Source organism: Dipodomys merriami, unplaced genomic scaffold (genome assembly GCF_024711535.1).
Source record: "Dipodomys merriami isolate MVZ:Mamm:240054 unplaced genomic scaffold, mDipMer1.0.p SCAF_4, whole genome shotgun sequence".
NCBI lineage: Eukaryota > Metazoa > Chordata > Mammalia > Rodentia > Heteromyidae > Dipodomys > Dipodomys merriami.
This window is the reverse complement of record NW_027205603.1, coordinates 40,033,327-40,061,266: the sequence shown is the minus strand read 5'-3', so window position 1 is coordinate 40,061,266 and position 27,940 is coordinate 40,033,327. Positions and strand designations below refer to the sequence as shown.

General features: G+C 40.4%; 1 protein-coding gene, 1 long non-coding RNA gene and 1 other non-coding gene across 7 annotated transcripts in view; 2 read left to right on the top strand and 1 right to left on the bottom strand.

Moving 5' to 3' along the window:
* Mcmdc2 (minichromosome maintenance domain containing 2) overlaps window positions 1–27,940 on the bottom strand; it is a 59,262-nt gene that overhangs the window by 12,194 nt on the left and 19,128 nt on the right. For 3 of the 4 annotated variants that reach the window (XR_011365751.1, XR_011365750.1, XR_011365752.1), the window contains exons 10-14: window positions 26,516–26,721; window positions 20,329–20,495; window positions 19,605–19,784; window positions 16,242–16,384; window positions 10,470–10,579 (exon numbers count right to left, since the gene is read on the bottom strand). Coding sequence is in view for 1 of the 4 variants with exons in the window: in XM_069991786.1 (XP_069847887.1) it covers window positions 5,549–5,715; window positions 10,470–10,579; window positions 16,242–16,384; window positions 19,605–19,784; window positions 20,329–20,495; window positions 26,516–26,721 (973 nt within the window). In the remaining 3 variants the exon portion in view is untranslated. Of the gene's footprint in view, window positions 1–5,548; window positions 5,716–10,469; window positions 10,580–16,241; window positions 16,385–19,604; window positions 19,785–20,328; window positions 20,496–26,515; window positions 26,722–27,940 lie in introns of those variants that run through there. The other variant, XM_069991786.1, reaches the window with a different exon arrangement.
* On the top strand, window positions 628–3,352 carry LOC138805771 (uncharacterized). Of its 2 annotated transcripts, none has more exons than XR_011365641.1 (4): window positions 628–734; window positions 2,672–2,787; window positions 3,013–3,112; window positions 3,224–3,350. It is a non-coding gene; the product is annotated as an uncharacterized lncRNA (long non-coding RNA). The 2 variants fall into 2 exon arrangements; XR_011365642.1 differs by lacking the exon at window positions 628–734 and adding an exon at window positions 1,122–1,399 and having other exon boundaries at window positions 3,224–3,352.
* LOC138806392 (small nucleolar RNA SNORD87) lies at window positions 2,857–2,938 on the top strand. The gene has a single exon (XR_011365839.1). It is a non-coding gene; the product is annotated as a small nucleolar RNA SNORD87 (small nucleolar RNA).

The following is a 27,940-nucleotide window of genomic DNA, read 5'->3' as shown; positions in this document are numbered from 1 at the left end:
AAAGCCATGAGTCCAAACCCTGGTCTTTGCGTGCGCACGTACACACACACACACACACACACACACACACACACACACACACACACACACACACACTCTAGTATCATCAGATGCCAGTGGCTCAACTATAATCCTAACTACTCAGAAGAATAACTAACAGTGGCCATTCTCCTATTATACTGGTAACTGATTCTGTGTGCGTTAAACGGAGATTCCAATAGCATCCATTTCTTCCACACTGAAAGACTTCAGGTCTGTAAGTCCAAGCAGATGGGAGTGCTAGAAAACGGAGAGTCCGATTTCAGAGCATTATTGAAAATTTGTAGCTTCCGCCCTTGCACGTTCAATGAAACAGCTCTGGCCCCTGTCCAAGAGTCAAGTAGACCCCGCCACCCGGTCTTTCTTCCTCCCCTACGCTACCTTCTCCTCCCCTTCCTACCCAACCGGACCCGCTCCTAGACTAAGGGCAGGGCTCCCGCAGAAGGTGGAGGGCCTCGGGAGGGCGGGGCGGGGGCGGGGCGAGGGCGGCCCGGCCGGCCACTCCAGCTCCCGTCCACCGCCGCGGAGGGGCGTGGCCAGGACCGGAAGGGCGGGGTCTGCGCAGCGCCTAAACGAGGCCGAGGGAGCGGAGCTTCCTTTCCCGCGCGGCCGCCCAGAGAAAATGGCTCGCGGCGCTTTGTCAGCCGCGCCTGCGGGGCCGTGGCGCCGGCGGGCGGGCCGCCGGGCCCCGGGAGGTGAGAATAGTCGCGTTCTCCGCCCTCTTCCCCTAGGTGCGGCGCTCCGCAGCTCGGCAGTCCCGGTCTTTGGCCGGCAACGTGGGGCCCGCGAGGCGCGGCCTGGAGCGTCCCGGGCGCCGTCCCCGGCACGCACCTGAGAAACAGCTCCCGCACCCCTAAACAACGCTGCTGGCTGTTGGGGTGCACCTGCTTCGGGCCGCTGGCCCAGGCCCCGCCCGGCGGCTCCGGACCCCCGTGTCCGCCCGCGGCTGCGCGGCGGTGGTTTGGCCCCGCTCCGCGGACGGCTGAGCCGCCCGGGGTCGCGCACGCGGGGATCCTTCCCGGGAGGGGAGGGAGCGGGCCGCGCCCACCTCCCGCACCGGTCTCAGCGCTTTGGTAGGACTCAGCCTTACACATAGGACCAATCGGGCAGGTACAGAAAGCCTAGTCGCCAACGCCTGCTAGACGCCTTGTAGGAGAAGTGGGCTCCCGGTGTAAAACGCGGAAACTAAGCAGCGGGGAGACTGAACCTTTACTAAGGAAATTGTTGGGGTTGGAGGCGTGGCTCCGCGGAGTGCTGGAGTCCAGCCTCGGAGTAAAAGCATCCGACACCGAGTTTGAGTCCCGGCCTCGGACAAAATTACGTGAGAGCTCCGAAGTAGAAGCTATCTGACTTTTTAAAGGTAGTTTTGAATTTGAGATTACTCATAGCCAGTAGTCTATTCTATTCCTCATAATTGAAACGTTTCAAGGTTTTTTAAAGGTAGTTTTGAATTTGAGATTACTCATAGCCAGTAGTCTATTCTGTTCCTCATAATTGAAACATTTCAAGGTGGGGACGTGGTAGTTTTTACGTAAGTCATATTGAGGTTTTTAGCTTAAATGATTTCTCTTACAGGGTACTGTAGGACTATTCCTCACTAGCCTAAAGTCCGTTTGGTAACTTTAAATATCCATGCTACAAAAATACTGGGTTTGCTGTCTGTAATGTTTCCAAGTCTTCCCACATTTGTATTTGTTTCTCACCTCATTGCTGTCAAGCTATGAGATTAAAAAAAAAAAAAAAAAAAAGCAGCCGGGGGCCAGAGGCTCACGCCTGTAATCCTAGTTACTCAGAAGGCTGAGATCTGAGGATCATAGTTCAAAGCCAGCCCGGGCAGGAAAGGCCATGAGACTCTTATCTCCAATAAACCACTAGAAAACCGGAAGTGGTGCTTGGCCCAGGTGGTAGAGCGCTTGCCTAGAACTGAAGAGCTGAGGGACAGCGCCCAGGCCCAGAGTTCAAGCCCCATGACCAACCAAAAAAAAATTGACTTGGTACCTACAGGACCACATGTCAATTACTGTCCCCAGTGAAGAGTGATAAACTGGCTTCACCATTTTTCTGCCTTTGCTCATGCCTTATTTCCGGATTGGAGAGCTCACTTAAGAGTTGGGGTCAAGCTGGGCGCTGGTGCTACTCAGGAGGCTGAGATCTGAGGATCGCGGTTCAAAGCCAGCCCGGGCAGGAGAGACCGTGAGACTCCTATCTCCAATAAAACCACCAGAAAACCGGAAGTGGCGCTGTAGCTCAAGTGGTAGAGTGCTCGCTTTGAGCTGAAGAGCTGAGGGACAGTGCCCAGGCCCAGAGTTCAAGCCCCACGACCGACAAAAAAAAAAAAAAAAAAAAAAAGAGTTGGGGTCATTGGGCCGGGAATGTAGTAGAGTGCTTGCCTAGCATGCATGAAGCTTGGGTTTGATTCTTCAGTACCACATAAACAGAAAAAGCCAGAAGTGGTGCTGTGGCTCAAGTGGTAGAGTGCTAGCCTTGAGCAGAAGAAGCTCAGGGACAGTGCCCAGGCCCTGAGTTCAAGCCTCAGGGCTGGCCAAAAAAAAAAGTTGCAATCCGAATGCGGTTATTGTGTATGGTTCCCATGTGCTAAGTAGGATAAGAACTGATAATTTTTTTATTCTAGGTACAATAAGTCCTGTGTGTTTTGAAGTTGCATGAAGATAGTTTCATTAGGACAAATGTGTCCTAGAAGTTTGTCATAGAAGATGGCTGAAAAAACTGAGTAGGACCACATGGGAGGTAAGGTTACTGTGCTTGTTTTTGCTTTGTGTTTTTATCTCTAAAGTAGCCAGAATGTGTGGTGTAGTTGCTGGCACAATGATGATAAGTGTTTGCCGTTTACCCAGCTGAGGGTTTCTTTGAAGAAATTTTCTAAGACTGAGATGCCAGTATCTCTTAGATAAATTACTAAGATGCAATGAAATTTTTATTGAAATGTGTGATTTTTTTCTTTTCTATATGTAGGTGAATGCCCAAGTCCATTAGCTGTGGTGGTTAAAATACTGCATTACCTGAAGTGATTGTAACTTTTCAAGAAACAATCTGATAACTCCAAATGGCTGGGGTATGATTTTATTACTCAGAATTATTTTTTAAATGGCACTTGATAGAAAATGGAGGCTAAAAACTACTGAGCTTGAGTAAAAATGTTTACCTGGTTTTTTTTTTTATTAAGGAATGTGGAATGCTACATCTTGGAAGGAAAAGTGAAGAACTGGTGAAAAGAAGATGAACAGAGGAAGATTAATTTACTGTTGTTAAACGCAATAAATATATGTAGAAAATAAATAAGTGACTAGTTATCTTAATTGTCCAGGGCAGAATAATTGCTCTCATACTCACTAGACAGCTTATTTTCACTAATAGCTAGATCATTTGGGGAGAAAGGAGGATTCTCATTGAGGTGGACAACTGTGGTGTTATTTCTAATATATTTGGAGAAATTAGTATTCACAAGAATTCTTCTGCCTGTAAGACTTAAATTTACCCTCCCTCCGCCCCCTTTTTTTTTAGAGCAAAAGAAGTTTATAGCCAGCAAGGCTGACAAGGCCAGTTCTCTCACAGGAGAGTGAGAAATGGCCAAATTTAGCCAGCTTATTTTTCTTTCTCCAAAAGCATTCCATGCTTTTACATCAAACAACATAGTACATAGAATCACATGGTGGAATGGCTTTACATCATAGGAAACATTTGAAAACTTGGGGTTTGAATGTGGCTTAGAATGCCTCACATGCCACAAGCCCACCAAAATTCAGTCCTCAGCACATCCCAAATTCTCCCATTGTCTTTCAACTAAAACTAAGGTTAGAGATCATAGTTGTTGCTCTTGCTCTCTTCCTCTCCCAGGTCCTGGGGCTTGAACTCAGGGCCTAGTTGCTGTCCCTGAACTTTTTTGCTCAAGGCTAGCACTCTACCACTTAAGCCACAGCCCCACTTCTGGCCTTTCTGGTAGTTTATTGGGGATAAGAGTAACAACTTTTCTGCCTGGGCTGGCTTTGAATCATGCTCCTTGTATCTTGGCCTCCTGAATAGCTAGGAATAAAGGTATGAGTACCAACACTCAGCTAGAGACTCTAGATTTTATGAGATAGCACTGTTTTACCATTACCCCAGGAAGCTAGAAAAGTGAAAGGATAGTGACAAGAAGGATTTCAACTCTAATTAGCAATTGAATTTTGATCCATACATGTTTTGTTAGAACAGCATTAAGGTTATACAGGAGCCAGCTTTAGAATAAGCCTTGGTATAGTTTTCCAATCCAGTACCAGTAGGGTTTTTTTTTGTTTTTTGTTTTTGTTTTTTGTTTTGTTTTTTTTTGGGTCCGGTCATGGGGCCTGAACTCTGGGCCTGGGCGCTGTCCCTCAGCTCTTCAGCTGAATGCTAGCACTCTACCACTTAAGCCACAGCGCCACTTCCGGCTTTTTTCTTTTTTCTTATGTGGTGCTGAGGAATCGAACCCAGGGCCTCGAGCGTGCAAGGCAAGTGCTCTACCACTGAGCCACCTTCCCAGCCAAAACTAATTTTTTTGTTTTTTGGGTCCGGTTGTGGGGCCTGAACTCTGGGCCTGGGTGCTGTCCCTCAGCTCTTCAGCTCAAGGCTAGCGCTCTACCAATTGTGCCACAGCACCATTTACGGCTTTTTTCTTTTTGCTTATGTGGTGCTAAGGAATCATACCCTGGGCCTCATGTATGCAAGGCAAGCACTCTACCACTGAGCCACCTTCCCAGCCCCAATAGGTTCTTTATAATAGTGAATGATTTGTAGGGAGTATGTTTTGGTTTCTTTGAAGCATTTTTGAAACTGCTACATTAATGAAGACTAGAAGCTAGGTTTTCTGGTACACTACTGTAGTCTAGCTAGTTGGGATGAGATTTGGAGGCAAGAAGATGATTTAAGCCAAGGAGTTCTACCCTCGGCAACAGTAAGATCCCATCTATAACTGACTTTGCAAGTCGGTCTCGTGCCTTTTGGACTCTAGAGTCAATCAACATGGGCAATTTCAAGACTTCCCTGACTCCATTTAGGACTTAAACTATTTACGTAAGCAAAGTTATAAAAGCATTTTAAGCTTCAGACTATGTAAATACAGTAACATCAATTTGGCAAGAAAAAGTATATAGGTAGTTTTATTGCCATCTTGTGACAACTAGGATTTTTCATTTTCACTGATAACTGGAATCACAAATTTTGTAAGTACTAGGGCTTGAACACAAATTCATGCTCTATCACTAGAGATAAGCTACCAGTCTCTTTTTGCTGTGCCTGTGTATATAATCTCTTGGACTTTACTGACTCCTGAGTAGCTAGGATTACAGGCATGAGCCACCATTGCTTGACTTGCTCTGGTTTTTAAGTTTGAATTGTGTGTACCCTTTTAGTAAATATTGTACATTTTACACATCCAGATACTACTGAATATTATCTAAAACATTCAAAATCACTCTAGACTAAAAACTATCCATTGTTTATAATAGGAATGAGAAAGAAATTTTTTCTCTGTTTATTCATCACTAGAGAAAATAGCTGTCCCAGGTCCACATGTGGCAATGAACTGTTGGAGCTGTTGCTGGCATTGAGTGAGGTAGAGATCCCTTTTCTCTAAATACTCTTCATTATACAGTTCAAATGGGAATAATGCATTTGGAGCAACACAAAATACAGTGGCCCCTAAATGAAGAAAAAAATATAGTGTGACAAATAATTAAAATATTAATCATAAATCACTTCCAACAAAGTAATGAAGTTTGCAAATTAAGTTCTATAATATTTCAACAATCATTAGTCTTTTTAAACACAAAATAATCTTAGTGAAGTGAAAGAACAAATTACAAAGCTATCTCATTCTGTATACATTTTTTTTCTTTCTTTTTTTTTTGCAGGGGGGTGGGGGGAGAGGTCTGGTCGTGGGGCCTTAACTCTGGGACTGGGTGCTGTCCCTCAGCTCTTAAGCTCAAGGCCAATGCTCTACCACTTGAGCCACAATGCCACTTCTGGCTTTTTTCTTTATGTGGTGCTGAGGAATGGAACCCAGGGCCTCAGGCATGCAAGGCAAGCGCTCTACCACTGAGCCACCTTCCCAGCCCTGTCATTTTTTCTTTAAAATTAGGAAATGACACCTCTTACAGGGGTCAATCCCTCTGGATTCGTGTATTCTGGATTCTATCCCTTCTCACCTTTTTAAGGAATTGTTTGATTTCCTTTCTCTCCATCTCTCTTTTTTTTGGAGGGTGGGGGGGTCTGGTCACGGGGCCTGAACTCTGGTCTGGGTGCTGTCCCTCAGCTCTTCAGCTCAAGGCTAGCGCTCTACCACTTGAGCCACAGCGCCACTTCCGGCTTTTTTCTTTTTGCTTATGCGGTGCTGAGGAATCGAACCCAGGGCCTCAGGCATGCAAGGCAAGCGCTCTACCACTGAGCCACCTTCCCAGCCCCTCTCCATCTCTTTGTATAAATGCTGGGCCTGGGCCTTCCTGTGCCATCCAGGATAGTCTCAGACCATAAAGCACTCACCACCATGCCCAGCATTGCCGTCCTTCTGGAGTATAAAGTTTACTTCACATTACATGATTTAGAACCTCATGTTTTTTTTTAATTTAAATCCTTTCTGGACTACACATCCTTTACAAGCTAATGACTTAATTTTTTCTTCATCTTCATAGACAACATCTCAAGAAGAGTCTCACAGGGACTTTTCAGATCTCAGCTAAATGAGTAGGTAGGATTATAGGTGTGAGCCACCAGTACCCGGCTTACAACTTATTTTTTCTTTCAAACCTCTTCTTCTCTCTCAGACTTGGAAAATTACACCTGACCCACTGAGACCAAGGAGAGACCTGAAATTTTTCCTTAATTCCTCTCTCTCCTTCCACCAACTCTGTACCTACATCCAAACTCAATTTATAAGCAAAATCTTTTGGATTTTGCATCCAAGGTACAGATAATTCACCAATTTCTATGTCTGTTGCTTCCACTTAGTCAAACCTTCCATTATTAGTGGGCTGTATTATGATAATTTTCTAATTTTTCTTTCTACTCTTGTTTTTTTTGTTTTGTTTTGTTTTTGGGTCCGGTCGTGGGGCCTGAACTCTGGGCCTGGGCGCTGTCCCTCAGCTCTTCAGCTCAAGGCTAGTGCTCTACCACTTGAGCCACAGTGCCACTTCCGGCTTTTTTCTTTTTGCTTATGTGGTGCTGAGGAATCGAACCCAGGGCTTCATGCATGCAAGACAAGCACTCTACCACTGAGCCACCTTCCCAGCCCCTCTTTCTACTCTTAACCTCCAACTCATTCTTTATATTCACTACAGACAATGATAACTTCAAAAATACAATTGAAGGTGCCTATGACTCATGCCTGCAATCTTAGCTACTCAGGAGGCTGGGATATGAGGATGACAACTCAAAGCCAGCCTAGGCAAAAAGCCAAGAAACTCATTTCCAACAAAAAGCTAGAAGTGGATGTGTGGCTCAAGTGGTAGTGCCAGCCTTGAGCAGAAAAGCCAAGTGAGAGTTAAGTTCAAGGCCCCAGTTCAAGCACAAGTGCCAGCATCAAACACACAGACACCAAAAACAACATGCATCTGTGTGTATGCATCTACTTGTCACTGATTGAACATGGATACTGAATTCAAATAGTGATAATGAAGCCTGAGAACACATAGCACACTAATTTTAATGCAATAATCCTCAAATTACAATTAACCTCAAATTACCTTCATAGTTTAACATGTAAAAAGAGGACAAATTATTTAGCACTCAAGATTCCATACAAATGTGTATTTGTACAAAGGATGCCTTATGTCAGTCTTACAAATCTACCCTAAAAACATCCCTTGATAGGGATAATTTCTCTATGTTCAGAAAAAAGCTTAAAGAGCTCTTAATATTGGTTTAATTAAGACTTAAATATAAGGGGCTGGGAAGGTGGCTCAGTGGTAGAGCGCTTGCCTTGCATGCCTGAGGCCCTGGGTTTGATTCCTCAGCACCACATAAGCAAAAAGAATAAAGCCGGAAGTGGCGCTGTGGCTCAAGTGGTAGAGTGCTAGCCTTGAGCTGAAGAGCTGAGGGACAGTGCACAGGCCCAGAGTTCAGGCCCCATGACCGGACCCAAAAAAAAAAAGACTTAAATATAAATCTTAACTGAAAGTCATTGTGAAAACAAAAGTAAAGGGATAAAATAGTTCTCATGGTTTTTATTTCCCTCAAATACTTAAATGCTTCAAGAAGTCTTGACAAAACAGTCACTAAGAAAAAATAATCTGTCCTATACTTCCACATGGCTCATTAATAATTTAAAATCATAGGGTTTTTTTGTTTTGTTTTGTTTTTTGTCAATATGGGGCTTTAGTTCAAGGCCTGAGCATTGTCCCTGAGCACTTTTTGCTCAAGGCTAGCACTCTATCACTTTGAGCCATAGCATCACTTCCAGTTTTCTGGTGGTTAATTGGAGGTAAGAGCCTCAGGGACTTTCCTGCCAGGGCTGGCTTTGAACCATAACCCTCAGATCTCAGCCTCCTGAGTAGCTAGGATTACAGGCATGAGCCACCAGGGCCTGGCTTAAAATGACAGTTCTTTTTTTTTGGGGGGGGGGGGAGTGTCTGGTCTTGGGGCCTGAACTCTGGGCCTGGGCGCTGTCCCTTAGCTCTTCAGCTTAAGGCTAGCACTCTACCAGTTGAGCCACAGCACCACATCCGGCTTTTATTCTTTTTGCTTATGTGGTGTTGAGGAATCGAACCCAGGGCCTCATACATGCAAGGCAAGCGCTCTACCACTGAGCCACCTTCCCAGCCCCTAAAATGACAGTTTTTAAGGACATGTTTTTGTCTTATTATTGAACCCTGATGTGTCTTAATAATTGGTATTATGTAAAAATTGACAGTATTTTCCTTTATTTAAAATAATCTTAGGAAAGACTTGGAAAAAATTATATTAAGTGAAGTAAGCCAGGCCCAAAGAAACATAAGTTCCATGGTTTCCCTTATTTGCAATAACTAGTATGTCTGAGTCAAGCAGAAAAGGTCAGATAAGTTGATGTTAGGGAAATGAACCTTAAGATATGTATTCAAATGTTTTTTTATTTCATGCGATTGTTTCTAACACATTTATAAGATTATTTCTTTGTTGCTTTGTATGTCCCTCCCCCACTGTATAACTCCTGCTTTCACTGTATTTGATGTTGGTATAATTTGTGGAGGGGAAGGGAAAAAACAAATCGTTTAAATAGGGATACAGGTGGACCCATTGCAACAATGAGATGTACAAGTCTTTATGTTGAAAACGATTTACAACTTTGGTGGGGAGGAGAAGGGGAGGAAGACTGGGTGGGGAGGCAGAGGGAGGATGGGAAGGGATTGGAAGGGGAAACAAAGGAGGAGGCTGCAATGCTTGATAAGAAATGTACTTATTATCTTGTCCATGTAATTGTAACCCCTCTCTACAGTATTTTCACAATAAAAAAAAAAATCTTAGATTTGGTTAAGTATGTCTTAAATATAGAATCAAATATGTATTAAACATAGAATTAAAAAGTAAAGATAAAGCAAATTAAAATAAAAATATTTATCTTCCTAATCTTTATTTGATATTGGTAAATAAAGCTAATTTTCTTTTCCTTCCCTATTTATTTACTTTGATATAGGGGTATTGTTATGGACCCAGTATTACTAAACCTTGAGATTCTCCTGCCTAAGCCTCCTAGATAATGGGATTATGGGCATATACAACCTACCAGGCCTGGCACTATGAATGCTATTTTTTGGGGGGGGAGTCCGGTCGTGGGGGCTAAACTCTGGGCCTGGGTGCTGTCCCTCAGCTCTTCAGCTCAAGGCTAGCACTCTACCACTTGAGCCACAGTGCCACTTCCGGCTTTTTTCTTTTTGCTTATGTGGTGCTGAGGAATTGAACCCAGGGCCTCATGCATGCAAGGCAAGCGCTCTACCACTGAGCCACCTTCCCAGCCCTATGAATACTATTTTTAAGTGAAAGTTCTTTTTTTCCTCATGATATTTTTTGTTTTGTTTTGTTGGTCATGCATGGGCTTGAACTCTGGGCTTGGGCACTGTCCCTGAGCTCTTAAGTTCAAGGCTAATGCTCTACCACTTGAGCCACAGCGCCACTTCCGGCTTTTTTCTTTTTTTTCTTATGTGGTGCTGAGGAATTGAACCCAGGGCCTCAGGCATGCAAGGCAAGCGCTCTACCACTGAGCCACCTTCCCAGCCCCCTCATGATATTTTAAACAACACAAAAGTTTAATTATAAAAATAATTATGCATAATAAGGAGCTTGATATCAGATATTACCTATAAATAATCAGTAAATGGCCAAATCAAGCAAGTCTTACCTGAGATAATTTAAAATAAGTAACAATTTAAGGATATTTAAGTTCAATTAAAATTATTTGTAGGGACCAGTATTAACTTAATACATACCATATTTCAATGTGAGAGATGTTTCAAATAATAAGGCTGCAATTAGTACATCTTCTTTGAGTACTTTATTCCTTAAGCTTAGTCGAGCATGAGCTTCAGATAAGGAAACTCTAAAAAAGAATTGATGCCAATAAAAATATATTGCCATAAAATAACATATTTTGGCATGAACAAATTAAGACATAAGTGAACATTAAGCACACATTAAAGATCAGCATGTTCTTGCTCCTTTGAAACACTATTTCTTTCGTATCAACTTAGGTTATTCTAGGGCTGGCAAGTATACTGTACAGACTTATGAGTGGTTTCTATCCTGGCTTCTATTTAGCATTCCACACTCTGTTCCACCAAGTTCTGTCCAAATACATACATAACTTGGGAAATAAGCCTAACTAAATATCTTTTATAAACCCTTTATGTTTTACCAGTTCTTTTTTTTTTTTTGGTTGGTCATGGGGCCTGAACTCTGGGCCTGGGCGCTGTTCCTCAGCTCTTCAGCTCAAGGCAAGCACTCTACCACTTGAGCCACAGTGCCACTTCCAGTTTTCTGAGTGGTTTATTGGAAATAAGAGTCTCATGGAGTTTTCTGCCTGGGCTGGCTTTGAAACATGATCTTCAGATCTCAGCCTCCATAGTAGCTAGGATTACAGGCATGAGACACCAGCGCCCGGCTTCACCAGTTCTTTACCTGTCCAAAGTCTTAGTTATTGTAAGGGATCTTACAGTTCCCTTTATGTTTTCTTTAGGTTCTTTATCTGTTCGAAGTCCTAGTTATTGTAAGGGATCTTAGAGTTAAAAGTTCAAATTCCTATCAGATAAGTGAATTTCTTCTTCTACATAGTCCTAGCCTACTTAACTCTCAAGTCTCTTTTGAACCCCTCCTAGCATTCACTGCTTTACAAAGTAATCGATTCTCTCTCATATTCTCTATCTTTTTGGTCCAGGGCTAGAACTCAGAGCCTCTGGCTCTTTCTTAGCATTTTCTACTCACAACTGACTTGCACTCTACCACTTCAGCCACATCTCCAGTCCATCTTTTTTTTGTGTGTGTGTGTGGGGGGGTTCTGGTCGTGGGGCCTGAACTCTGGGCCTGGGCACTGTCCCTCAGCTCTTCAGCTCAAGGCATCTTTTTTCTTTTTTTTTATGTCTAACTGTATCAGTTAACTGCATCAGTTAGACTTTTTAAGTCTAACTATATCAGTGACATCCCACTCCATGCACATGCCCACATACAAGCATAACTTCATTTACCATTCATTGCCTGGAAAACTATCCTTTTAAGCTCATAGGGACAAAGCATATATGCAGTTCCTACGTTTTGTTGGTTAGTTTTCTGGGTTGGTTGGTTACATCAGTTGGTTACATCAGTTAAATTTAGTCTTTTTCAGAAATAATACAGTTTGCATCCCTGGATACTAAGTCCTAGCTAAAGAAGTAAGAGTCCTAGAACCAACAGCTGAACCAGAAATTCAAGTAGATCCCTTTGGAGGCAAGCAAGACCCTCTCCTCCCAGGAGCTGAGTTCTAAGAACTGGGTGAAGAACTCAGTGTTCCCACTCCCCTGCAACAAGAATCCTTTCCCAGAGACTAGGGGCATACCCCTCTGCTTTCCTTCCTTATCCAGTGTCCCTGTACCACTATAAGCTGTGGAGCCCACTGAGATAAGCCTGGTTGGTTTCAGTTTTGCACAGACATATTGAATATGATATAATCAGAGGTTCCGGCCTATTCAGAGTAGGAAAGACAGGAAGGAGTGAGAGCAGGCAGTTGCTAATCTAATTTCTCAAGAGGAAAAAAAAAAAGAAAAGTGGGTGGCAGTTGAAGGATTTTATGTTTACAGAGAAATGTTTTTCTGGGTTTAAACTTCAACTAGACCTGTCCAGTGGCTTCAAACCACAATCCTCGAATCTCAGCTTTCTAAGTAGCGAGGATTATAGGTGTGAGCCAGTGAGGCTCAGACAATCTATCCCTTTATTTCTTGTTAGCTTTTTTATTTTTGTGTTTTTAAATGTAATTTTATTATTATTATTAAGAAGGTATTATACAGAGGGGATACCATTTCATAATCATGTAATAAGTACATTTCTTTTTTGGACAATGTTACCCCTTCAATTTATTCAAAAAATGTTTTAATAACTGAAATATCTCTTCAGCTTTTTTTGGAAGCAAATGTGGTATACTTGAATGAATGCTGTTCTTGAGATGCAGAAAACAGACAGCCTCTAGAATTTAATTAGCTGTAATTTTATAAAATTTGATTTCTGAGGATTTTTTTTTTGGGGGGGGGTCCAGTCGTGGGCCTGGGTGCTGTCCCTCAGCTCTTCAGCTCAAGGCTAGCGCTCTACCACTTGAGTCACAGTGCCACTTCTAGCTTTTTTTTTTTTTTTTTTTTTTGCTTATATGGTGCTGGGGAATCGAACCCAGGGCCTCATGTATGCAAGGCAAGCACTCTACCACTGAGCCACCTTCGCAGCCCCTTCTGAGGATTTTTAAAAACTCTTATAAAATGGGGATGCTAAATAAAGGCACTTGAAAGTTTATAAATACAAAGGTTACATAAATCTAAAGTGGTAAATCGCCACCCACTTGTCTACAGAAAAAGAATACCTCTTGGATGTGATAGCTCTTTAAATACTGAAGTAACTTTTATAGTGGCCCTTTATTTTCTTTCCTCCAAGCTAAACATTCCTAATACTTTTAAATAGCAGGAAAGTAGGTATCCCTTAATTCAGTATTCTTGTCTAGCATAGGAGAGACCATGGTTCATCGCTAGCACCATATACAACAAAAACGTAATATGCCATGAAACATAACTGTCAGTCCCTCCCCATCCTGGATACTCTTCTTGTGTCCAAAATAGTTTAATCCTCCTTTTCAGCTCAGTACTAAGGTTTGATCTGAGACCACAGTGGAAGCCAAGAATAAATAGTATTTCCTTGCTCTTGATATGTATTCTGTTACTACATCCCAAATCCCTGTGTTATAACAGCTGTATTACATTGTTTACTCATATTAAATATAGACAGAATGAAATCTGAAGTTCTTTTCACATCTTTGGATATTAGGCTTTATTTAGACTAGGGAGTTTTTTGTTGTTGTTTTTTGTTTTTTGGCCAGCTGTGGTGCCTGAACTCTGGGCCTGGGCACTGTCTCTCAGTTCTTCGGCTCAAGGCTAGTGGCTTTACCACTTGAGCCACAGCGCCACCTCCGATTTTTTCTGCTTGTGTGGTGCTGAGGAATTGAGCCCATGGCCTCATGCATAGAAGGCAAGCACTCTACCACTGAGCCATCTTCCCAGCCTCTAATGGAGGCTTTTACATTTATCATATTGACTTTATTCTTGCTAGATTAAGATCATAATTCAAGCCAGGCACTGGGGGCTCATACCTGAAATCCCAGCTACTCAGGAGAATGGGATATGAAAATCAAGGTTCAACATCAGACTGGGCAAAAGTTCCAATGAGACTCTTGTCTCTCCAATTAGCAAGCAAAAAGCCAGAAGTGTAGGTATGGCTCAAGAGGTAGAGTGCTAGCCTTCAGTGAAAAATGCTAAGGGACAGAGTCCAAGCCCTGGGTTCAAGCCTAGTACAGGCACCAAAAAAAAAACCAAAATCCATAATTCAGGTCTGTGAAAGTCTCAACCCATGGTGCCTAATTATGCTTTAAAATATCAGGTCTGTCATATTCTCATCTAAGCTCCTAAAAATGTAGCCCAGAACAGAGCATGTACCGAGTTTGTCACACAAAGAGAGCAACAATATTCAGCTCTACTTTTCCACCAAAAATGGCCTTATGAAGGGCCTGTTTAGAGATAGTCAAAAATTAAAGTTTCAAATGTTTCTGGTAGTATTTTATTTACTGTGCTATTTCATAAAATCTATCTCCACTCCTCACTATTTATTTTTTATTTTTATTTTTTATTTTTTAGGTCTGGTCATGGGCCTGAACTCTGGGCCTGGGCGCTGTCCCTCAACTCTTCAGCTCAAGGCCAGTGCTCTACCACTTGAGCCACAGCACCACTTCCGGCTTTTTTTTCTGCTTATGTGGTGCTCAGGAATCGAACCTAGGGCCTTATGCATGCAAGGCAAGTGGTCTACCACTGAGCCACCTTCCCAGCCCCCATTATTTATTCATATATGTGAAAACATAGTTACATTAAAACAGCTCTATTAAATTTGGATAAACATAGTCATATGTGAACTAATGCTTTATAGGTTTTTTTGTTTGTTTGTTTGTCAGTCGTTGGGGCTGAACTCTGGGCCTGGGCACTGTCCCTCAGCTCTTCAGTTCAAGGCTAGCTCCCTACCACTTGAGCCGCAGCACCACTTCCAGCTTTTTTCTGCTTATGTGATGTTGAAGAATCGAACCCAGGGCCTCATGCATGTGAGACAAGCACTCTACCACTGAGCCAACTTCCCAGCCTATATAGGTTTAAATTTACAAAAAAATTTACTACAGTTAAACATGAGAGAGCAGGACTTTTGAAATTTTAAGGCAGTAAAATCTGATTTGAGCATTTTAAATTTTTTTTAGGAAATAGAAAACAAAGTTCTGTTTATCAACATTCATTGAAAAGTTGATTTCTACCTTATCTTTTCTACCTTATTTTATCTTTTGCATTTGAAGATATATAGGTAGGTGATTGCGGATATACCACTTCCTGTCTCCTCCACTGAGTTGCTAATAATATAAGATCCCTGTAGCTATCCTGTTTTTATAGTGGCAAGTCCCTCATCCCAGGACAAGATGGCTGCTCCCACACTGTTTTCACTATCTACCTTCATTTTGTAGGAAGCCAGACAGTTTGCTTGAAGTAGAGAAACCGTCTTAGGGAGTAGAAGAAAAGCAAGAGAAAGAAAGAAAAGAAAGAAAGGAGGGAAGGAATGAGGGAAAGAAGGAAGGAAGGAAGGAAGAAAGAAAGAAAGAAGGAAGGAAGGAAGGAAGGAAGGAAGGAAGGAAGGAAGGAAGGAAGAAAAATCCTTTCATCCCTTTCCAACCCAAGGCATAGGATGGGGGGAGGGGGAGACATGTTTGCCTGTGTCCACGTAGACCACTCCTCCCTCCCCCTGGCTTGGTTTGTTGTTGTTGTTTTGTGTGTGTTTTGTTTGTTTTGCTTTTTTGTTTTTGAACAGCTTTATTGAGCTATAATCGAGACCCTTAAACTGCACATACTTAAAGTAAAATGCAAGGAATATTACATTTAAAGAATTTCTCTGAGTCCAACTGAAAAAATGCTTGAAATATAAATGGCCATGCTTAGAAAAAGCAATCATTTTGGAAACTTTAGCTGTGCTGTCAACTTTGGAAAAAGTATCTCAGTTTACCGTGTTGAGTTGGTATTGTACAGAAATTAATAGCCATATTGGTCTAGAAATGTTAAACTTAATTTTTTTCCATTTGTACAGGGGTAAACGCACTGTATTAAATATGTAAGGTCTTATCTACGTGGGTTTGATTACAGAAACTAATAAAGTATTCTCTAAATAATGAAAAAAAAAGAAAAAGCAATCATTTGCATTTGAAGTCTGTATTTTTTCTCAGGCACATTTCATACAGGGATGCCATTAAAATTATTTTAGTAAAAATAATTATTAGAGGTGTCAATGATGTAAATAATAACAAAATCATTGTTAAACCACCTTAAATTCTTTTGGAACAAGGTAAATTATAAACCAACCTATCTACAATCAAAGAAATAATAAAACAGAGGAAATAGAAAAGTTAATCACATCATATAAAAGTAAACATTGGCCTTAAAATCTTGAATACCTACAAATATTTTAATGCAGATGCTGTCAATTTTGATCCATATATAGAGTCTGTTCTGATTCTGCGACTTGATAGATAATATCCATGAATCATTCTTTCTGCCTCCAAGCTGAATTCTACATTCAAATTCTTTGCAAAAACCAGTAGCTAAATTAAAAATGTGAAAAAAAATTTAAAAAATTAAGTTTTATTGTGGAATCTATATAAAAAATCCTAAGAATACTGGTATCTTATTTGTAAAGTTTATGTATTTTATTGACTTAAAACGTAAATAAAAGCAAGGTGCTGGTGGCTCATGCCTATAATCCTAGCTATCCATGATCTGAGGATCATGGTAAAAAGCCAACCCAGGCTTTGAATTAACCAATTAACCACCAGAAAATCAGGAGTGGTACTGTGACTCAAAGTTGTAGAGTGCTAGCCTTGAAAAAGTTCAGAGACAGTGCTCAGGCCCTGAGTTCAAACCCCACGACTGGCAAAAAACAAAACAAAGCAAAACAAAAATCAGTAAGCCAGTGGCTCTTGCCTGCAATCCTAGTTACTCAGAAGGCTGAGCTCTGAGGATTGAGGTTGGAAGCAAGCCAGGGTAGAAATTAAAGAGATTCCATCTCCAATTAACCAACAAAGAAGCTAGACTATAAGGTGTGACTCAATAGTAGAATGCTTGCCTAGCACACAATTAAGGCCTAGTTTGGTCACTAGCATTGTAAAAAATAATATTAATGTTTACCAACAATAATTTTCTGTTGGTGCAGAAATATTCTGTGCAATGCATTTTAAATTATTGTACTTTCAGTCTTTGAAGGAGAAAAAGCTAACTTGTTTTCTACTTTTTCAAGTAAAAAAAAGAAACAAAAGGAAAAATTAGCTATAAGGTTGCTATTAATTATAATTCTATTTTGACAGTGCTGGGGATGGAACCTGGGCTTTGCATATTCTAGGCAAGGGCCCTACTGCTGGACTACTTCTCCAACTCCATTTTTTGTACTTTAAACATTATCTTATTTTTTTTTTCTCTTTAGACTTGCTTTGTAGACTAGGCTGGTCTTGAATCTGAAATCTTCTGAACCTGCCTCTGCCTCCCAAGTTCTGGATTTACAGCATATAACACCACAGCCAGCACTAACCTTAAAAGACAAAATATATAAACATATCCTGGGTTATACTTGTCCTAGATTGAATAGGTTCTATCTTTATTTTCCTTGGATTCCACAATTCTCTCCTGGCCTTCCAAACTGGATAATAATACTATTAATATTACCAGTATCCCTCTCTAAGTTTCATCATTTGGAAATGAGGATGTGTCCTCTATCACACTTAGGAAAGGACTTATGCTAACAGCACTCTTGGCATCTGGCATCCAGACCTGTGGACTGTCCATCATATAACCAACTGATTAAGGCAGAAGTGTGGCAAGGTTTTAGGAAGTTGCTCCATTTTGGTTCAAAATCCAGAAAACTCTGTAGAACCAGCAGAAGCCAACATTGGGCTTGTGTTACAGCAGAACTCCTCCCTCTGAGGTATTGATAGAAGGGTACTCCAAATGTTGACAGTCTAAACTCTGCCTTCTCCACACTCTAGTCTACAACAAATTCCGTCCACTCTTAGTTGTGTGGCAGTCAGAGATATCTTCCAAAGAAACTATTTTCACCATTTCACTTGTCTAGTAAATCTACAACTGTTTTCTACAGCTTTATAAATAAATTTAATTATTCTGCCTGAGCTTCAAGGCTTATCACAAATCTCTAAAGCCCTAAGACTCCAAAATACAATTTTTGCTTCAGTCTTCTCATAGTGATACATACACACTGATTTGCACTTCTATGTATTTGCTTCAACTATTATTTCTGTATAGAAAATCCTGCCATCTAAATTTTACTTCTTCTTATGGCCCACTGAAGTCCCATCTCCTTTTTGAAATCTCAACTTTTGCATTTTACATCAATACCTTTATTTCTAAATTTCCCAATTACTTAATAGACAGCACACTCTCCTTAGCACTTAAGTTGATTCTTAACTGTTTCATGCATCTTATTTTTATTTCAATTAAAAGGTAAACTTTTTGCCAGTCCTGGGGCTTGAGCTTTGGACCTAGACCTTAACTTCTCTTGCTCAAGGCTAGCACTCTACCACTTGAACCACAGCAACACTTCCAGCTTTTTTTGTTTATGTAGAACTGAGGAATTGAACCCATGGCTTCATGCATACCAGGCAAGCACTTTACCACTAAGCCACATTCCCAGCCCTAAAAGGTAAATTATTTAAAGAATAAATTTACATTTCTGTGAGAATAGGAAAGACTAGAAATAGGATTATAAATGCAAAGTATTTAGTAAATGCCCAACTAATTAATAAACACATAGTTTTTTGGCTTTTTTTAATGCTAGGGTTTGAACTCCAGGTCTCACCCTACCATTTGAACCACAGCTTAGCTTTTTGCTGGCTCATTGGAAATAGTAGTCTCAAGGATTTGTCTGCCTGAGCTGGCTTAAGTTCTCAACCTCCTGAGCATCTAGTATTAGAAGTGTGAGCCACTGGTACCTGACATACATAGAGTTTTGAAAAAAAATATGGGAAATTTTTTTTCTGGATCATTAGTTTGTCTCTATTCAGTACTATTAATACTTAGAAGCTAACTACTCTTTTCTTATATACTAAAACAGAAAAATAAAACTTACAATAATGAAAGATTTATTTCTATAATATCCCTAATGTATTTTTAAACTTTTATTTATTCTTACAAGGAAGAAAGGTATGAGGGGAAAATTTAATAGCTATAGACTAATTTCTCCATATCCCCTGCTTTTTATTTATCCTACCTGGATAGTTTACTGTGAACAGATTCCTGAATAAAGGGCTTCAATTGAAAATTCTGTGTGCCAATTTAATAGCTATGATAATCATTACTAAATCTAAGCCATCTGTTCTTTGGTTCTCTAAACATGGAACACATATTCTCATAATATCAAAATATTAAAATGGATTATCAAGGTATACTAAATATTCTTGAGAATGAGAACTCTAAAGGTATTCATATAATAGAAATCCTGTTGAATAATCTTAAAATGAAAATTAATGAGTATTCATACAGCCTGTCATAATTTTCTACAGAAATATTCTATTTCAGTTTTTTTTTTTTCATAGAGCTTCTTTAAGCTATGGCAACTTAGACAAAAACTAAACAACATATTAGTATCACATTCCTTACACAATTGTTTATGTAATTATAATCTTAAATAATTCCTATGCAATGTCTCTAATGTATTTAAAATGGGAAATTGGAATAAAAGAATATTCAAAGAGATTTCTATTTAAACTGGAAAACTTTAATAAAGGCTTTCTGGATAGCCACTTTGTCAACCTTTACCTTTTCAAAATCTTCAGTCGTGAACTGTTTAGAAGCTAAATAAAGTAGTCCTTCAGGATCAATAGCTTTCTTTAAAGCATGTTGCACAGAAGGAAGAAGTTGGTGGCAAGGAGATGATTCATTGCAGTTTATCAATAATCCAAATGCCTCTACAAGGTTAGTTGGAATCAAACTGCAATCCTATTTCAAACCAAAAAGTAAGTTAAACAGTAAGTTCTGGAATTTTCCCAATTTGGAAGTTTCTAATTACAATATCTGAATAACTACAAATTAATCACTACATGTAATTTGTTATTTATATTGTTTACAATATCTGAATAGCCTGGTAACTTGTGGACAGCAATATATTTTACTAAAGACACTTCATCTCCCTATTCTACTGAAGAGACACCTGATTTGCATGACTAAAGGAATTACTAAAATTTTAGAGCACTTACTTAGCATTTTTGGGGCCTTGGGTGTGAACTTTAGTACCACAAAAAAAAACCTCAAAATAAAATAAAACACAAAAACAAACATCTACAGCAATTGGGTTATTTAGTTGTAGCAAGTAGTAGGGCACTTCCAGCAAGTCAAGGCCCTAAGTTCAAACCTCAGTTCTGCAAGTAAAAAGAAAGTAGATAGAAGGAAGAAAGAAAAAGAAAAAGAAGAAATAAAAATCATTAAAATCTATGATGAAATTCCCTACACAAAAGTCTAACAATAAAATAAATATATGCCTTACCATTTGACCAATTAGAGTGTTGGGTTTCTGTGCATTTCTCCTGGAAGATGAATCCATATCAACAAAAGACCAAAAACTGCACTGAACTGGAAAAGTCATTTGCTGATCAGCATCATCCCCAAACTTCTTTCCTGGAATGTATACTGTAATACTTCTGTTCTCCAGAACTAAGACAGAAGACATTTGTTTGTTATTTTTTAATTTTGGCCTAGATGTCTACAAACTAATAACAAAATTTTATGTTGACATAAATGTTTACTACACTTCAGTTAGTGAAGACACAAATAAATTTAATACTTTATGAAAAACTTTCATTAGACCATCTGCATTAAAAAGAACAAAGACAAGAAAAATATTAAATGTTTCTACAACTCTTGACTTTATGAAAGCCACCAGGTGAAAACATGCGCTGGAATTGTTGTTAGGCATCTGGGTGGAAATGACAGAGGATGAAGAGATTGGCCATATGAAGACTTATAAGAGAGGATGCAATCAATACTTTTTTTTTTTTTGCCAGTCCTGGCTTGAACTCAGGGCCTGGGCACTGTGCCTGAGCTTCTTTTTTCTCAAAGCTAGCACTCTTCCACTTAAACCACAGTGCCACTTTGGCTTTTTCTGTTTATGTGGTACTGGGAATTGAACCCAGGGCTTCATGCATGTTGGCAAGCGCTCTACCACTGAGCCACATTCCTAGCCTGATACTCTTTTCTATATATAAAATTGCATACAATGACGTCAAATTCAACACATTCAAAACTAGAGTCACCAAAGTCCATTCTCCATAGCTCTTGTTGTTGTTGTTGTTGTTGTTGTGGCATACTATCCGCTTACATAAAGAATTGGAAACATCTTATTCTCCTTTCTAGCCTTCTGTCATCCTCTTTTGGGCCTTGAATGAAGGCCCTCACTACCTTGCCTGGACTTTTTGCTCAAGGCTGGCACTCTATCACTTAAGCCACACTACTACTACTGGTTTTTGCTGATTACTGGACTCACTGGAGAGAATTCTCCAGGATTTGTCTGCCCAAGCTGGATTCAAACCTTGATCCTTAGATCTTAGCCTCCTGAGTAGACAGGATTACAGGTATGAGCCACCAGTGCCCAGCTTTGTCTTCCTTCATTCTTTATAGCCATTTAATCTAGAGATTTAACTCTATTCTTAGGATTCTACTTCCCAAATAGTTTTCAAATTGACCTTTTTTTTCTCATTCATGATGACAGTCTCTTGTGTCTATGTGTGTAAGTCAAAAAAATATCTGTCCAGGTGCCAGGGGCTCATGCCTGTAATCCTAGCTACTCAGGAGGCTGAGATCTGAGGATCATGGTTCAAAGCCAGTCTGAGTAAGAAAGTCCGTGAAACTCTTATCTCCAATAAACCACCAGAAAACTGGAAGTGGCGCTGTAGCTCCAGTGGTAGAGAGCTAGCCTTGAGCTGAAGAGCTGAGGGACAGCGTTCAGGTCCAGAGTTCAAGCCCTATGACCAATAAAAAAAAATTTAAAAAATCTGACATAAACAACTTATAGGAAGAAATTATTTATTTTGGCTCACAATTTCAGAGTTTTCAGTCTTGTATGGTGGAGAGGATAGAATGAAGTAATGCAGTGTGTATCATGGTGGACAGGAAGCAGAGAGAGAATATCTGCCTGCACCTTTCTCTTTTTCTCCCTTTATTTTATCTGGGTCATACCCATAGAATGGCATTTCTTCCCATTTGGGGTATTTGGTACCATGCCATTTGGAGGAGGTTTTCCCTCTTACTCCTCTAGAAATGCCCCCACAGATACACCCAGAGGTGTGCTTTATCTCCTAAGTGCTTCTCAATCTAACCAAGTTGGGAAATCAAGGTTAACATCACACAGCCAGGCATTGTAAGTGAAAGTCTGAACCACACTACTAGGGAGGCAGAGGCAGAGGCAGAAGGATCAAAAGTTTGAAGAAAGCTTGGACAAAGTGATATCCTTACTAAAAAAATAAAAATAAAAACAAAAGGCCTATCTATATGTGATGCTAGGGTCAAATCCAGGGTCTCACACATGCTAGTTTAGCACACTCTCAACTGAGCTACATCCCCAGCCATAACATTACATATATATTTGAAACTGTAGCTGGGTATGACTACTATGTCTGTAATCCTAGCAACTAGAGAGGCAGAGATGAGGGGATCATAGTGCAAGATCAGCCTAAGCATAAACGTTCATTAAACTCCATTTTATCCAATAGATGTGTATGGTAGTATGCCTCTGTCATCTTTAGTCACATAGAGAAGCACAAGTAAAAGGGCTCCAGGCCAGCCCAGCCTGGGAATAAAATAAAGCTAGACCTTATCTTGAACATAACATAGAAAAAGATGCTGGAGGTGTGGTTCAAGTGGAAGAGCACCTGCTTAGCTAGGCCCTTGAGTTTAATCCTTAGGACCACAAAAAAAAAGAAAGAAAAACAAAAAGAAAAAAAATGATGATAGATTTTATTTACTTTTCCATTGACAGTACTGGAGTTTGAACTCAGAGCCTCATACTTGCTAGTCAAGCACCATTATAACACTGCCAAGCCCTTTTTTGCTTTATTTTTCAGGTAGGGTCTCACTTTTTTGTTTCTTTTTTGGTCAGTTGTGGGTCTTGAACTCTGGACCTGGGTGCTGTCCCTCAGCTCTTCTGCTCAAGGCAGGCACTTTACCACTTGAGCCACAGTGCCACTTCTGGTTTTCTAGAGATAGGAGTCTTACAGACTTTCCTGCCTGGGCTGGCTTTGAACTGTGATCTTGAGATCTCAGCCTCCTGAGTAGCTAGGATTACAGGTGTGAGTCACTGGTGCCCAATTGGGTCTCACATTTTTGTCAGCACCTAGCTTTGAATTGGGGTACTCCTCCAAGATCACATAAGGGGGAAAAAACCCAAAACCAATAAACACATCAAGGAATGCTTAACATCATAAGTCATCAATAAGATAAATCCCATCAATAAAATAAAATATTACCACTTGAGATATAACCTAAACATTTTTTTTGTTTGTTTGTTTTTTTTGGGGTCCGGTCGTGGGGCCTGAACTCTGGGCCTGGGTGCTGTCCCTCAGCTCTTCAACTCAAGGCTAGCGCTCTACCACTTGAGCCACAGCGCCACTTCCGGCTTTTTTCTTTTTGCTTATGTGGTGCTGGGGAATCGAACCCAGGGCCTCAGGCATGCAAGGCAAGCACTCTACCACTGAGCCACCTTCCCAGCCCCTAAACATTTTTGATTTAGTATATTTTTCAGGCAAAGTCTTGCTTTTGCTTGGGGATGGTTTCATGTATAACTGAATGTACAGAATGAACCACAATACACCCTTCCTTCCTTCCTTCCTTCCTTCCTTCCTTCCTTCCTTCCTTCCTTCCTTCCTTCCTTCCTTCCTTCCTTCTTTCTCTTTCCCAGTCCTGGGGCTTGAACTCAGGGCCTGGGCACTGTCTCTGAGCTTCTTTTGCTCAAGGCTAGCACTCTGCCACTTGAGCCAGAGCACCACTTGTGGTTTTTTCTTTTCTTTTTTTTTTTTTTTTTTTTTTCGGTCATGGGGCTTGAACTCTGGGCTTGGGCGCTGTCCCTCAGCTCTTCAGCTCAAGGCGAGCGCTCTACCACTTGAGCTACAGCGCCACTTCCGGTTTTCTGGTGGTTTATTGGAAATAGGAGTCTCACAGTCTCTCCTGCCCAGGCTGGCTTTGAACCGCGATCCTCAGATCTCAGCCTCCTGAGTAGCTAGGATTACAGGCGTGAGCCACCAGTGCCGGGCCACTTGTGGCTTTTTCTGAGCATGTGATACTGAGGAATCAAACCCAGGGCTTCAGGTATGCCTGAAGCTACCTAAGCTACCTTCCCTGTCCACACCTTGTTTTTTTGTTGTGACAGTCTCACTTGTTTTCCAGGCCTTGAATCCTCCTTATCTCTTCCTCATAAGTCTCTGAGATTACAGGTGTGTGCCACTGTACCTGGCCTCTATATTTTCTGTTAGCAGCTTTACAGTTTTAGTTTTCACTTTTATTTGTATAAGGCATCTCAAATTAATTATTGCATATAGTTATGATATGAATTATTATGAATTTTGAAATAAGCTTTTTCATATATATAGCCAGATGTTCCACCATCCCTTGTTGAAAAAACTCCTTTCACTTTGGTGCCATTATAAACAAAATCAATTGACCATATATAGTGTTGTTCATTTCTGCATTTTCTTGTTTGTAATGTACTACATGCCCTGAGTTTTCTTGCATATTTATGATGGTATGCTAACAAGGCATGGCACCCAGTGCTCTTTTTTTTTTTGCCAGTTGTGGGCCTGAACTCTGGGCCTGGGCTCTGTCCCTCAGCTCTTCAGCTCAAGGCTAGCATTCTACCACTTGAGCCACAGCGCCACTTCTGGCTTTTTTTTTTTCCTGCTTATGTGGTGCCTCATACATGCAAGGCACTCTACCACTGAGCCACCTTCCCAGCCACCCACTGCCCAATCAAGAGTATAGCCATCCTTGTCCTTGTTAGTTTTAATTCTGGGCTAACTAGCATCAAACCTAAATAGTATCAAACCTAAACTAAGCAAAGACATTGTAACAAAGAATACAATAGCTCTAGTGAATAAAAATGCAAAAGTCTTCAATAAAATAATAACATACCAAACTCAATAAGGTATTTAAAGCTCATCTAGAAGTGGAGCAGTGGCTCAAGTGGTAGAGCACTAGCCTTGAGCAAAAAAGCTAAGCGACATGATCAGGCCCTGAGTTCAAGCCCCAGTACTGGTGCATGAATGTGTGTGTGTGCGCGTGCGCACGCACACACACACACACACTCACATGCACAATCATGCACCCCAATCAAGTAAGGTTTATTCCAGGTATGCAATGCTAGTTCAACATTCAAAACCAGTTAATGCAAGCTAGCAGATCCATAGGCTAAAGGAGAAAATTTACATAGCAGAATAATAGATTCAGAAAAAAATCATTTGACAAAATCTAACATTAATCATAAAAGCTGTCATTAAACTAGGAATAAAAAAACCTTCCATATTTTATATGGTCATGTATACATAGCTATTGCACTTTTGTGATCCTCTGCTAGGACTTTCCTAGACATATACGAAAAATGGTGAAACAAAGGACGAAGGGTGAACCAAGGGTGATAAAAGACACTATGTTGGAACTGAACTTTACAACTTGGGAGGAGAACCAGGGGAGAGAAAGTGGGAGGAAAATGAGGGTAGGGGTAACAATGTTCGACAATAAATGTACTCATTACCTTGCGTATGTAACTGTAACCTCTCTGTACATCACCTTTACAACAAAATTAAATAAAAAGACTTCCACAATTTGATTTTTAAAAATCAACAAAAATGTATAATTAGCTTTAGTGGCTTTTGTTGTTGTTGTTGGCTGTGGAAGTGGGGCCTGAACTCTGAGCCTCTGCCCTGTCCCTCAGCTATTCAGCTCAGGGCTAGCGCTCTACCACTTGAGCCATAGCACCACTTCTGGCTTTTTCTGCTTAGGTGGTGCTGAAGAATCGAACCCAGGGCCTCATGCATGCAAGGCAAGCACTCTACCACTGAGCCACCTTCCCAGCCCTGAAGCTTTAGAGGTTTTGCTACTAAAATGAGGAACGTGCAAGGATATTCTCTCTCACTACTGCTCTTCAAATTGTGCTGAAAGCTAATTCAATAAGATCAGAAGAAGAAATAAACTTGGCCTAATACAGTTATGTACTAGCACAATGCACAGCAAATGCTGAAGTGGTGCATTTACACATTCAATTTCTGTTCTTATTTATACAACAGAGAAATGTTTGATATAATTTTCAACTCCTAAAATGTATACAATGTTCTCTCCTTTGATGGGAGAAAAGTCTGAACACAGGTTGGGGTATAGCTTAGTGGAAAAGTTCTTGCCTAGCAGATGCAATGTCCTGGGTTTGATCCCCAGTACCAGAGAAAGAAAGAAGGAAGGAAGGGAGGGAGGGAAGGAGGGAGGGAAAGAGAGAGGGAGGGAGGGAGGGAGGGAGGGAAGGAGGGAGGGAGGGAGGGAGGGAAGAGAGCTTGAACTTAAAGCATTTGCTAGGCAGATGCTCTACCAAATAACTCACACCTCCAGCCCTGTATAACAGCCTTCACTGTTAAGTAACACTTCATACTAAAAAGACTAAGTTAAACACATGAAAAAAATTTGAAAAAAATATTGTTTACCTGATTGAAGTTGTTCAAGTTTATCTTTTTTGTGAGAAGCTATGTCTCCTATAAAGCAGATACCACCTTTAGCTAGCAAAGCACTGCCTGCTTGAATGCTAACTGCTCCAGTTCCATATTTATTTTTGGATAGAGTAGGAAAAATTTCAGTAGAGACAGGATGACGAATACCACGGGGAACAAGGTTTATGCTAAAATTCAAAAGTCTAGGGAGAAAATAAATTATTCATTATTACATTTTATTAGTTGATTTTCAGAAGTTATAATGTGTTAACTACTACACAATTAAACTACATCCAACATTATTGAGCACTATGAATTTTGTGCTAGGGATAAAGACATATATGAGTGCTGAGTGCTTGTGGCTCACACTTGTAATCCTAGCTATTCAGAGAGGCTGAGGTCTGAAGATTGTGGTTTGAATCCAGCTCAAGCAGGAAAGTCCATGAGACTCTTATCTTCAATTAACCAGCAAAAAGCTGGAAGTAGAACTGTGACTCAGATGGTAGAATACTAGCTTTGAGAAAAAAAGCTCCAGGACAGTGCCCAGCCTCTGAGTTCAAGCCCCAAGAGCAGCACAAAAAAAATTTAAGGAAAAAGAAATTTGGTCATTCATTTGGACAACTCATAGCCTAGAAAGACATAAAAAAAACTAATATATAATGTGATAAGTACTAAACTAATATCTTGAGAATATTCAAAGAAAGTATTGTTTTTCCTGAATAGGTATCAGAGAAAGCTTAGAGAGATCACACTTGAACTGAGCCATTTATATTTATGGATTACTTTATTTTGCACACTCACAATTTTTGCATAGGCTTGCCAGTACTGCATCATGACTATTGATGCTGTTTCTGTATCATGGAAACTCTTGATACATCTTTTTGGTTTCTAATATCTTTGCTAATTGCCTCAACCTCTTCATTTCTCAAATTCAAATCCTTAAAAGTATTCTTTTTCTTCTTTTGGTATTAAAATATTGATTCTCAATGAATACAGTGAAAATATCATAGTGAAATTCCCCCTTTATATAACTAAAATAAGAAAATAAAGTTTAGGAAACATACTTTCAAATTCTGTTAGTGAAAGATTAGATTTGTACAATCTATAGCATTTAGCAAGACATTTGTATCAACTGATGTTTTAATTTTAGCAAAACAACATCTATTCACTTAAGTTAATATTAACATTTTAAATTAAAATTCATTCTGTGTGTGTGTGTGTGTGTGTGCACGTGTGTGTGTGTGTGTGTGTGTGTGTGTGTGTGTGTGTGTGTGTGTGTGTGTGTGCTGGTGTCCTGGGGCTTGAAATCGAAGCCTGGACACTGTCCCAAAACTTTTCACTCAAGACTAGTGTTCTAGGGGCTGGGAAGTTGGCTCAGTGGTAGAGCACTTGCCTTGCATGCATGAGGCCCTGGGTTCGATT